General features: G+C 42.3%; 1 protein-coding gene across 3 annotated transcripts in view; it reads left to right on the forward strand.

The window, feature by feature from the left end:
* Window positions 1-13179, forward strand: part of FNIP2 (folliculin interacting protein 2) — a 457199-nt gene that overhangs the window by 276377 nt on the left and 167643 nt on the right. For all 3 annotated transcript variants that reach the window (XM_069631342.1, XM_069631341.1, XM_069631343.1), the window contains exons 4-6: window positions 1472-1572; window positions 1665-1736; window positions 2970-3070. In XM_069631342.1, coding sequence (XP_069487443.1) covers window positions 1472-1572; window positions 1665-1736; window positions 2970-3070 — 274 coding nt within the window. The remainder of the gene's footprint in view (window positions 1-1471; window positions 1573-1664; window positions 1737-2969; window positions 3071-13179) is intronic.

The following is a 13179-nucleotide window of genomic DNA, read 5'->3' on the forward strand; positions in this document are numbered from 1 at the left end:
GTTATTACCTCATTCGAATATTTAGTTGTTTTCATTTCCTCCTAGGCTTGATGGGGGAAATATCAAATTTTTTTTTTTTTTTTTTTTTTTTTTTTTTTTATTGTATATGGTTTACAAAAAACCTTTACAAATAGAACAAACTTTATAATTAAAAACAAAATAGTAAAAAAAAAGATAAACATCAAATATCAAATACTTATCTATAATGTCTCTGCTCTTCGTTTTTTTTTTCCGGTTTGGGAGTTATAAAGCATGTCAAGTTGACACGATGATTAGGGTCTATTCAACTGACAGCAAACCCGTAGCCAGGTATGGAGTTAGTGTGTGGACATTAACAAATGTCTCTGTTACAGGTTTGAAATTTTGAAAAAGATTCTTGGTCTTCTGAAATTGTGCTCATAATACTGAGGTTGGGCTGTCCTGTCTCGAGGATGAGCTACAAATAGAACTTTCTGGATTAAATGTTGGTCTAACCCAAAGGCATCTTTGACCCGCTGTATTGACACGCCTATTCTGGTATCTGAATGTAATAAACTTTATATTTCATAGTTATTAGTTATTACACAACAGTTGGAGAAAGTTAACCATGCAACAAATCTGAATGATCGAAATGGAGGTTACGATTATCTTATTAAAGCTATCTTGTTTGAGCACGTTTTAATGGAAAGAGAAGCTGGCGGAAAGTATGAAGCCCTCCAACTGCCTGCATGCAATGCTGGCTAATAGTGACTTCAAAAAGTATTTGATTTGGACAAAATACAAATGTGAGCACTCTTAATTAGCAGTGCAAGGCTCAATTTAATTCCTTAAAGATCGTTCACAGCACAATGCTTTAGTTCAGATTCTTATATCAAGTTTTTATTTTGCTCTGGTACCAAGGAAGATGTGACTTTATATTTTTCTGTCTGGCATATTTACCCATACATCCTTATTTTGAAACCTGTCTTTTACTGTAGACCTACCCTAATATATCTGTTCCCTCCCCTCTAGTGACTGACCATTCTGACCTACTTATGGTCAGCATTAAGGCATGGTTAGTTATAAAGCTGATATGATATGATGGGTTATTTATAACAGGCTTAATACCCAGAGGTTTTTAAGCGCGGACCCGGGGATCGAAATTGTGTTGCTCCGTGTCGCATTGCTTCAAGGCGAGAATGTTGCCCTTGTGCTATTCTCCCGAGACAAAGCTGGTCCATTAGTCAAGGTTTATGGCACTTTATTTTACTCTGTTTACTTATTTTTTAGATTACCTACTCACTGATATCAATATTTGTTACATTTTAATCGTTCTCCCAGATGATTTTTGTTACGATTTTGGGGTTTTATATTTCTTGTCTGTTAAGTACTTTGCTGGAAATTCTTTTCCGAATTAAGTTTATGGTGATGATGACTTTGTATTTGGCAACTAGAGGTTTGGCAGTTTGTATTTGTCGAAATAATGCAATGCTACCATTTTCTTCTTCTGTAGTACACAAGGCCAGCCTCTGATGTCAATATGCTTGGAGAAATGATGTTTGGCTCTGTGGCAATGAGTTATAAAGGTTCAACATTAAAAATTCACTACATTCGGTGAGTTTGCTTCATTTTTATTTTTGAGGCATGTTTGGATTGTATGATGGAATTTGTAATTGCCTTTTTGAAATGATCTGCTTTTTTTCCAGCTCTCCTCCGCAGTTGATGATCAGTAAAGTTTTCTCCGCGAGAGTGGGAAGCTTCAGTGGCAGTACAACAACGTAAGAAATGATTTTGTGTTTTCTGTCCTTTCCCCTCGCCCACCTCCTGTATGTGCTTAAGGGATTATTGAGCTGGCTGTGCAAGCACCTCAAAGCTCTGGTTTAGCAAAGCACAGAACTGTCTGCATTGCTTTGCGCACTCAGTAGCCTCGTCGCGGCACTGCATATACAGAAAATGTGGTGTCTCATTTTCCTTTGTTTCACTGTCCAAAATATGTTTTTACCGCTTCCATCTCCACGGAACCCCTAAACCAGCCCTGATAAAAATTGTTATGGCAAGCAGGATTGAGTTTTCAAGGTTTGTTGTCCTATTTTGTTCAAATATGATGGAGCCTTTCTTGAAAACTTTCTTTATTAGAGAAAATCCCCACTTCCCGCTGCATCTAGGAATATAAGGAAAGAACATGTATTTTCACTCTTCCTGATGCAATGATTAGGCATGGGTCTTTAACAGTTCTGCACGTTTCTCAACATTGCCAAATAATACTTGGATGTTTGGTCACATTGTTTCTCGGGTGACTTTCAGTACACTCTTAATTTGGTGTCTTAACATCTCTCACTACAGAAAGGTTTACACAAAATCAATGTTGCTAAAATGGGCATATGCTCTGTCGCTTGCTTAGCACTGCGCTTCTTTGTGAATGACGGGGGCTGTCGATTTTGTTTGAGCAAACACTGCTCACATTCATACCATAGTTAATTTTCCCTTTTAGTTCAAGGCTCATCTCTGTGCCTACACTCTTCCTGGAGGTGTAAGTGGTGTGGGGGTGGATAGTGCCCTTAATTCGGAGGGCAGCTGATGGGAGCATGCCCAGTCTAGTTTGCAGAGAACACTATTCGATTGTAATGTGAGTCCATGCCATTTGGTTCTGACTGGTCCAGCGATGCTCACATCCACTGGACTGGGCCGTCCGGTACGTTGTATTTGGGCTATGGAGATGGGTATGGAGAGTCTGCCTGTTATCAAAAGGAACCAACCTTGCGCAATATTATTTCCATGGGGTTTTGTGTGGGGGTAGGGGGTGGTGACAAAGACCTGGTGACAGAAAGGCAACTCGCAACCCCCGGTTCTAAATAATGAAAGGTGTACAGTGCTTTTGAGTGATTGGGGTTTTGAAACAGGAAATTTGTCATTGTTCAATAAAACATTGACTGAACGGTTTTCAAGAAGTGTTCTGTGTGTCTCCCGGCTGGATTAGATGCTGCTTGATTGTGTTCTATTTTCTTTTTCAGCTTGCAAGATAGCTTTGAGTGCATTAATCAAGAGACTAATTCAGGAAGGCTGGGTTTCAACCTGAGCGTATTGAACTCTTGTCGCAGTGGGAGTAACTTGGGTAAGACCAGTACGATGTGAAATTTGATACATTCTCCCATGCTGTATGATGTTAAGACATGACCAGTGTCTTCTGAATACTCGGTCCACTTTAACTGTTTCTGAGCTTTGCTGCATCAGGAGGGAAAGCTGCAAATCAAACGTGTTTGTTTTGAAGATCTCAATGAGCGAGTGGCAGGACATGTATTGAAAATTTAATTTACAGCAGGCCTTTATCCCCACGTCCTCAGCTAATCTCTTTGATGCTTTAATGCCACATTTCTAACTACACATCTCTAGAAGAATGTGTAGTGGTTTTAGGGATTGTGATACATAATATTGCTCAATGTCTGAGTCCTTCCAAGCCTTGTTTGCGTGGAAGTGGTACTGTGTGTGTCCTCCTGGTTTGTGAATAAACATGCTGTTATCCTATTTTTGGGAGCATATGTAAATGTTAAAGGATATTTATACTGCGCACTGTTACCACACGAATAGTCCACTGGCGCTCTGGCCACTCTGAAAGGCAAGAGGGTAGGGTATGTTAGTGGGACAGAGGGCAATCAAGTGCAAGAGAGCTGTGATGTGCTGTTGGCAGCTTCAGTTTGGTCAACACAGTTTGCTGAGCTTAGGTCTATTTTTCAGTTGGTAGTGTTCATGTGCTGTTGTGTGAGGCTATGTGCGGTTTATTTTGTTGTTGTGGTGTAGTGCGTGCGGTTTGTTGTGCTTTGGAGGTATGGTGGGGTTTTTTTCAGAGCTTGAGGGGTGTATGTAGAAGGATGAGTTTTTGTTATTAGTAGCGTTGGTTATTGACATCATTATCTAGATGTGACGTAAACTAATGATTACAATTCTGTCTAGCTGTGCCAGAAGCTAATATTCACATTCCTGTCTAGATGTGATGCAGGCTAACAATCGCAAATCTGTCTAGATGTGATGCAAGATAATGGTATGGTATTGTTTATAAAGAGTCTATACACAGGCAAGTGTTTCAAAACGTTAAAGGAGGGTGGGAACATAGGGGAAAAACAGTTGTGCAGAGCCTTTGAAATTATGAGACGATAATAGTTTGCACAGGCAGAGTAAGTGCGTAAAAAACATTTAATAGTTTGAGAGGCAGCTAATAGGCCTGACGGCGATTGTGCAGTTTTACCAGTGCAATTTAGGGGTGAAGATAAGGGAGAACAGACAGATGATCTTCAGGCATGGTGTGTACGGATCGTGCAAGTGCACAGATGGTCACAGGTAAGGTAGGTCCAAGGCCACCCGGTCGGTGGAGAATAAATCACAATTCTGTCTGTACTATCTATCGCAGTTAGAGCACGGTCCACTTAAGAGTGAGATGTCGCTAACTAACAGGTTTTCTAGATATGAGACATGGCTAGGCAATACAGTTCACAACTCGGTGCGTCTATGAGGGGGGGGAACAGTTGCTAAATAGAAATGGGTACATGCAGGCTGCAAGCTATTGGGGGTAGGGAAAGATAAAATATGAGAAGTGGGCCAGTTTGGTGAGGTGCAGTGATTGTTGTGCCCCCTGTCTACACCACACTTACTTTGTCTGTCGCTGCTGGTCATCGACTGCCGGCTTCCTGCTTCCCCGGCTGATGCCAGCAGACACCAACTGGAGCTGCTTCTGTAGGTGCTGCCCTTTGCCTTGGGGCCCTTAGCTGATGGGGCTGCCCAGTGAACTTGGATTTTATGGGACGGAAGGCCCAATCAGACGGCAGCATCAGGGTTGGGTCTGGGAGGCGGGTTTGGGAGCGGAAAGGGGGTTATGGGAGGCTGGGGCAGGCACTACACACCGCGGTGCAGTAAATTGTGAAATATTGACAAAAAGAAAACCAGCAAATTGGTTCTAACATGGACGCAACGCTGCAAAAGGGCTCCGGACACTCACTAGCTGTTACTCAGTGTATTTTCTGATGTCAGATCCTTATGGCCTATGCTGAGTTTGCAACTCAAATGCAGCCTAGCACATAAATCATGCCAACATGAAAGTGCTCAGCCTAGGCAATGTTTTCATGTTGGTTGTTTTACATGCTGGTTTTGGGGACTGATGCTGATTGAGGATATACAGTATTTGTTAATGCAAGTTTGATTCTATGTGTGGTCATAGAACATGGCAGTGAAAAAAGTCTTGATCAGGCAATGGTGGCTTTAAATGTAATTGGCACCCGTGTTGAGGGGAGCAGCCAATCAGGTTCCTTGGATCTCAGGCTTGAACTACTGATCTAAGCTTGCATTACATGGAACCTGATGGCTGCTTCCCCCGCTCAAAGCCCCATCTTCTCCCCACCCTCCCTTAATTCTTTTAAGTAACCTCAACCCCCCTCCCCAGCCCCTGATTGTGGCAGCGACACCCGCTGCAGCCTTCATCCGCTTTAAAAGTTAGAGGGGCTCCTTAAGGAGGCCCTGCCTTACAGCTCTGTGCCGGACATTTTATGTAAGTATTTTCTTTCCATGAACGGGATGCCATGAGGCTTCCTGTTCATAGAAAGGAAATACTGCTCTCACCACCCTGGGTTGCCGGATTGGCAACCCGGCGTGCTAATAGCATTAAGAACCTGTTCCAAGGGCTGGAACGGGTGTCAACGTCCCGGGTCACTCGTTAAACGATGTACCGTCACTCGGTCTTTAACCTGGGCTTCGGGCTGTTAACATCATTTTCAGCCCTTGGAATGGGTGCTTAACGCTACATTTTTTACTGTGTTTAATTTCTTTAATAATGTATGTAATGCTTTGATTTTGGCAAACAATATTTGAAACCTATTTAGGCATTAGGGTGGATCAATCTTGGAGTGCTTTATACCCTGTAAATGGAAACATCGAGTGTCACCTTTTGAGAAACCTTCTAGTGCGAAATGAAGAATGAGCTTGAAACAGCAAAGCTGTTCGTGCCCTACTGCACACTCGCTAGTTGCACTCTGTGCTTGATGTTATTCAATCCCATTATAGGTAAGCAAAATATTGTTTTGAAGAGCATAGTCTTCCAGCTTAAAAGCGTCCCAAAAAGCATTGCAGTAACCGATTTTCCAGACTCCAGGGTTGGGCTGCAGACGGTGCCTTGTTGACCGACCTCCAGTTTGGTTTCAGGGCAGTCTTTGGAACACAAGAGTATTGCTTTAACTTAGGCCTAATATGATCAAATAAACTCTGTTATAAAGCACCTCATGTGCTTAAGACTCCATGGACTTAAATTCCGCTTTACCTGGACCAAATCAAAATATCCTCTGGTCCATACTTAAGAATATGGTCGCAGAACCAGAAGTAATGGAAATAATCAAGCAGCAGCATATGAACCTTTCTACAGTATGTCCCTTCTGATGAGATTGTTGAGCAGTGTTTCAGCAGTAGAGAAGTCGGAGATGGGTTGCAAATTAGTGCCCTTTCTTTGCAATGCTTACACTAATAACTTGCTGTGTGAGCTCAGAGGTGTTGAGCAAGATGCAACGGAGTGCAGCCTCTGGCAGTGCTCTGTGCACATGATGCCATCCACTCCTCCAGGACCCACTGCAATTCAAATGTTCATTGATGACACACCATTCACATATCCTCAAGGGACATTGTAGTGAACGCTGCCAAGCCAAAGATGGTTTATTGGATCTTAGAAAAGACACACCAAGAATATGTATGCTTATGGAAATATGTTTTAGGAAGTACAGGCTATCACATAATTTGAAATTCAGTTTCATGCAAATTTAGGCTGGAAAAATCCATCGAAATAACGTACACAGCAAAGCAGTTGCCCGCCTGACCATATGTTCAAGGCAACATCAGTGGTTGGGAGCATAGCCTGGCTACCTTTTATATTAGGCTGCAACTCGTTATGCCGGGGGAGGCCTTGTTGGTTCTGAGCCAGATACCACACCAAAGATTGTAAAGAATTGTCTAAACCAACATTGTACACCAAGGCCAGAGACACTAAAGAAATGGATGAAATGACAATTATCTAAGTACCGGCATTTTTACCCCTATAAGATGGCCTGAACATATTTGGACTCGGCAAATAACTTCTATTCTTGGCGGCTTATAGTGGAACTAAGATTGTCTGCTACCACTGACAAATATCATGTAACATGGTACAATACACAGAGTAATGGGTCTACCTATGTGTGATATGAGCTTTCCCGTTCATGAATGCATGAGTAATTTATTTGTAAGCACTAGGTAAAAATGTGAGCACACACATCCTCCTAGTTTTCAAGCATTTGGGCATCCAACAATGCAGACGTGCTTTCTTTAATTTCTTTTAACAGATGACTCGCGCGTGTGCTATAGGTTAACAGTTTTTGCGGTGCGGTAAAGCCTTACGAAAATGTATGGTTAATTCTACTGGCGTTGTACTCCTAGTTTAAAAATGTAACTTTATTCATTAACACGGTTATGAAATAGTTTAAATGCCTTCTAGTGTGGCAATTGCTAACCATTAAACATGCTTACTTAGTCATTGGTAGATAAACTACACATTTCAGCAAATGTATGCACTTGATTGAGGTCACTGATTGTATTGTACTTATCATTTGTATAGCACCAGTGTTACCATTGTTATAGTTTCAGTGCGCTGTTAGTGGAAACCTCCTCAGAGGACCGGAGTCCAGAGTGTTTAATGTCCTGGGGCACGATTATGATGCTGAACATGCTCCGGTAGAAAGGCGACCCATGTAGTCGGGCATGGGGATGAGTGCCCGGAGAAGAATGGGGTTGCGATCAGTGCTAATGAATCGCTATGTGTTCAGCGTGCCCAAAACGATCGTAGGACTGCACCGCATACTGCTGTCAAGGGGTGTTGGTAGGCGGAGAATTTATGTGGGCAGCACAACAGAAGTTTTAGTAGTAGTCCTTGCTGTGTTGTGTGTGGTTAGCCGTAGCTGCGGCCAGTGGACGTGTGTATTATACATACCATAGCCTCCAATTGGAGGTGCTTTTATGTTGGCAGCAACTGCACAGGTATTTGGCTTGTTCTGTTCTTGCGGCTGTGAAAGAAATGGTTGGCAGCAAACAATAGTCTAGGTTCCAACTACTCGCCCCGAGGTCAGATTCTGCAATGTGGGTTAGGTGTTTAATTGTGGTAGCTTTAAGTGTACATTGTTGATGACTTCTTTTGTGGCTCTGCTCAGCAGACTTATTGTGAAATATTTCACCCGCTTTTCTTAAGGTTCTTTAAGTTTTTATGGAGTCGTTTCTTTAAAATAATTATACTACATTTTAGAGATGGCGGGGAGTCGTAGACTGCACCAGTCTAGTGCAATAAGGCACTACACGTAAGATGCAAATAAAATGGTGTGGAGGATAGGATCCCTTCTGAAGAGTACAATGTATCTGAAGTGTTCAAAGCAGTGAGTGTGTGCTGTTGTCTTGACGGGCACTACAAATTCTAAATGACCAACTCACTTATTTTGGACAATAAATGCTCCTTACTTGTGTTATGCAGTATGTGTGTAGTGCTATAAAAAAGTGTAGAACTTTACTATTTAGGATGCTTTTGTAGCTGAACTACACAATAGAAAGAGGGTGCTGAATAGCTGAAGCAAGTTCTACTTAATTATTACTATTAGTTTATTCTGAAGAGTAATAATCCATAAACGACAAAGTACAAAAGGAATAAGGAAAGCTTTTCAATCCAAATGCTGTTAAAACATTTTAAAATGTGTATCTAAATGTTTTATGTACCCCAAGATAAAATGTTCTATACATTATTAAAAAGTGTACATCTACAAAAATTAAGAATTGCCTAAAGTAACTTTATTTTAAAAAAATATAAAATCCTATAATCACTAAATGGTCTTCTCAGTCTTCTCTACAGCTGCACTGTGCATAGATCAGAATATACTATGACCGATCATGGCAAATTTACACTAGTAGATTGATTTCCTCCCTGGCATGATGATACATCTTTCAGCATTTAGCAGAGCGCAAATAGATTTTCTGAATTATAAATCATATTTGAGTAGCCGAAACTAAACACAGGAGGCATTTTTGTTTGTTAATGTGCCCGGTAATGCAGTGCTCCAGCTAAAACATTTCAAATCCAAAGATCACATGCTTCTATATAGTGCTTTTACAGTAGATTAAGGCTTCTCTACAAATACGTACTCCATTGCGTAAGCCAACTTCTGGAAACCGTATAAAATAGGGGGGAAAGAAGAGAACGTGCATCTCATCTTCCCTTGTTGACTTGCAATGTGGGTAGTTTTCTCCCCCCACTGAACTTCCACTTGCTAATAAAATGTGGGAAAGGTAAAATATTTCACCGAAAGGTCAGGTAAAGTAATTTGTTATTGAAGGGCTCAATCTCTTAAAAATGCCTCATTTCTCCAACTTTATCAACAAATATTGTTCTAAACGCACAGATCCTAGCAACATCTTTAATGAATTGTTTATTGGCTATGCGATTTATGTGATTGCACTTGCTTTAGACCTTGATTTGTGGTTCAAAGTAGCTCAGTCATTGGCACTTACACTGGTAAAATGTCTTGGTTAATAGAAATGAAAGTTTAATGGCACCGGTTTTTCACAGCCATATACCAAATAGTTAAAACATGGTTCTTCATGCCCAAAATGAATCACCCAGACGTTTGTCTCAGTGGTAGACATGTAACTAGTCAATCTATTTTGATGGAAAGGTTCAATCAGTGTTCAGTGTAAAATGTTATCACCTAGTGCAAGCATGAAAATATAAAGAATTCAGAGAATTACTAAACAGTGTCCTGTAGACTTCAGAGCTCATAGGCTGCCCCAAGTAGAGACCAAGTGACAAAATTACTGGTGTTGCAAGCAACACATATCTCCAGACAACCTCCTGAGCTATGAGAAAATGTCTGCCTGAATGTTAGCTTAGTAGCACTAGAATCCTTGTAAGGCAGTGAGTTTTTACTGACATGGTGCCGAAACGTGTGTGATGTCTATTGAGTTACACAGATCTAAATCAGACAGTGCTGGTAGTGCCACAGTGAGGATCCTCTTTCCAGGTGAATTGTACATCAGGTGTTAGGTTATGTGGATTTATACCGTAACCCAGTGACATTTGCATAGTCTCGAGGTCCTCTTGCAGATCTGAAAGTGAAATTGGTGGATGAGGTATCCAACCTGGTGATTGGTCTTCTGGGAATCTTAGCCCCATGCAGATCATTGTCCAGATGGGGGGCTCTTGCCCTTCCGTTGTTTCGCATGTGTTAGCCTAATAGTACACTTCTCCTTTCCCGGATCCCAGCAAATGTATTTTTTTGGTCTTTTCGCTCCTTCATCTTTGGCATTGCTGATATGGACTTGTTTGCTTTCTGCCTTCTTGACCAATTACCCTTGTTTTCAAATAGATTGCAGACCCTAACCTAGAGGTCAGAGTGGGTTGTGAGAAACCCGAGGGCGTCCTCACTACTTTTCCATCTGTATCCTCCTCTCGGGTGGGCTTGGAAAGGCAACCACTCTTGGATACTGACCCTGGGGGTGGATATGCAAGGGAGGATCACCTAGATGGAGGAGGCTTGGGAAGTGGGGACATGAGACATGATATCCCCCCATGTCCCTTTTATAACGAGTCCTCTGTCCCTCACGTGTTTATATGCCATTGTCAGTCTTTTCCCCATTCTTCCCTCAAAACCTTCCCCAAGAAACACCAGTTTGGTACCGGGACGAGGAAAAGACCAACTAGAGAAACGCATCCTCATTTTATTAACGCACACACATACAGACATCTGTTGTGTAATGAGACAAGGAGTAGGCGAGCAACAGTAATGCAGGACTGCCGTTTCGACAGTGAGCGGTCTAGTCCCTTTTGGAACATTCATGGTGGCGGGAACTTTAAAGCAGGAAGTTCTGTGGAATTGGAGTCCGCTGTGGAAGCAGGGCTACGGATTGCTGGGTGAAAGCAGACCTCTCCAGAAAAGCGGCGTGGCAAGCAGTACAATCGAGACCCTTTGGAAGATGCAGAACAAATGCAGCGGCAAGTGAAGCGGAAAGATGCTGGAGGCCGGGAGACTGGCGTGACCCAGCAAAGTGGTTGTGTGAAACCCAAACTGCAGGAGAAGCATTGCTGCATGAGCGAAGCCTCAGAGGCGCTGGGAGACTAAGCGAGGCACCACACGAGGAACCCGTGGCTGTAGAAGACCTTGTGGGAAAGCTATAAGCTTCGACCGGTGAGTGTACCAAGCAGGGGGAACACCGGTATGGCATGCAAGCACGCAAAGCGAGCAATGAACATTGATTTGAATGGAAGCAAGTTTAAGCACTTTAGAATACCGATTGGGGTGAAAGAAAGTTTGTGAAACTTCCTGATACAAGGAACTGTATCATATGAGAAATCCAACATTGGAAAAAGGCGAGAGAATTCAAGGAACTGTTTATCATGAGAAAACCAGCATTTGTAAGAGCCAGGAGAATATAAGAAAGGGCCACAAGTGCATTATGGCAAACCAAGCCATGATACAATATCAACAGGGTGTGACATATGTGAATGAATTAAGCACCACTGTCAAGCTGAAGCTGTGGCCACGTGTTGATGGAAAAGCAGGAAGCAAGGTGGATCGGTTGTGGGACCTGTAATGGTTGGACCGTGTGGTCTGACTACTGCGCTTGGACTGAGTGCACCCTTATATGGAAAAGCTGCAAAAAGCACCCACAAAGAAGCCTGTGTTTGAATAAGATTTGAAGTCAAGAAACTGAACTACATATGTGAATTGGTGAAAGGTAATAATATCGGAAGATCTGCAAAGTGTTCCAAGGAAGTGTTTTGGAAAAGCTGAAAGATCTGAAATCTTGGGGAAGGGAACCCCTGTACCTTGTGAACTATATTGAACTGGACAAGAGAAAGCTGGTTACAAGCCAGCAGCTGAAAGAAACTCTGAACTTTTATTCCAACGCTACTTATTTTGATGCTGACATCCCTACACATTGTATACAGTTAGAGGTGAGGCCAAGTATAGGTTTTGGACTGTCACTTGCTTTGGACTTCCTGACACAGACAATCCTTAGTTTTCTTTAGGTGGGGAAATTACACCTTAGCATAGGGCAAGTTAGGCTGTATTCCATCCTGCATTTTTAGAGTGTGTGAATCAAACTTGGATCTGTTGTCTGCCTGCATCGCGATGCCTTCACAGGGTCCAGAGGACTGCTACACATTTCCTATTTTTGCTTCTTTTCAAAGTCCATTGTGCAGATTAAAAACCAAGCAGCCTCGGTGGATCTGTGCAGATGATTTATGGTTACACAGACATCTGGAGTTTGCAACTGTCATTTTAATTCCTTTTTAATTGTCTGCTGGTTATTGGCTGCGGGCTCTTTGCATACCCTGATGCCCAAGTCTTGTCTGGCCTGGTTGGTATTGGGATCCGTTTCTCACCCTCTGAACCTTCTCAGGTGGTTGATGGCATCCCTTTGGACTTCTGGTTCCCTATTATGTGTAGGACCACCAGCTCTTCTGGAAAGTCCTAGGATTGATCTGTGCATGACCTTGATCTCTTCATAGCTCATGAAGGCTAATTTGGCAGGAGGGGGCGTCAATTCGTTTAGGTTGCACCCACTGAATAATCAGTACTTTTTGTTTCGCCAGTGCTTCCCAACTTGATCATGTGCTATGTTGCCTTCTTCAATGAGTATTCTTTCCAGACACTGCTCACCCCAAGATCATGTATTATCTTTGTTGCAGTAATGTGCCGTCATTGTTGATTTATCTTTGAAAGCTGTGTGGGTCAAATTGACCACGCCTCTATGTCTTAAATCATTTTGGTGGGCTTCAGATTTGTGAGCTTCTGTCCTTTTAGGGTTGATCTTTTGCCTCTTCTAGTGTGTGCTTCCTTCTCTTTTGGTACTTGGTTTGGTCCTAGATCTACAGAACATACAGGCTGTTCACTGTTTAAAGCAATACCACTTATTACCAAGGACCTGAGGGTATTGTGGCGGTCCTTCAGGGTAAGGACAAGAGACTTGGATTTTAAGGATTTCCCAGTTTCATTAAATGAAACTGGGAAAACTCCTGACAATCCTTAAACTAAAGGATTCTCCTTAGCACAAACTAAGTAGGCTGAGTCCAAAGGAAGATCTGTCCTCTGTCCAAACTAATCTGGTCTGTCCCTACTACTATCAAAACAAACTAAGGCACAGGAAAAGAACTTCCTTCTCCCATGGTCTACTTTTCAG

The sequence above is a fragment of the Ambystoma mexicanum genome, chromosome 6q (genome assembly GCF_040938575.1).
Source record: "Ambystoma mexicanum isolate Mex_15411 chromosome 6q, UKY_AmexF1_1, whole genome shotgun sequence".
Taxonomy (NCBI): Eukaryota; Metazoa; Chordata; class Amphibia; order Caudata; family Ambystomatidae; genus Ambystoma; species Ambystoma mexicanum.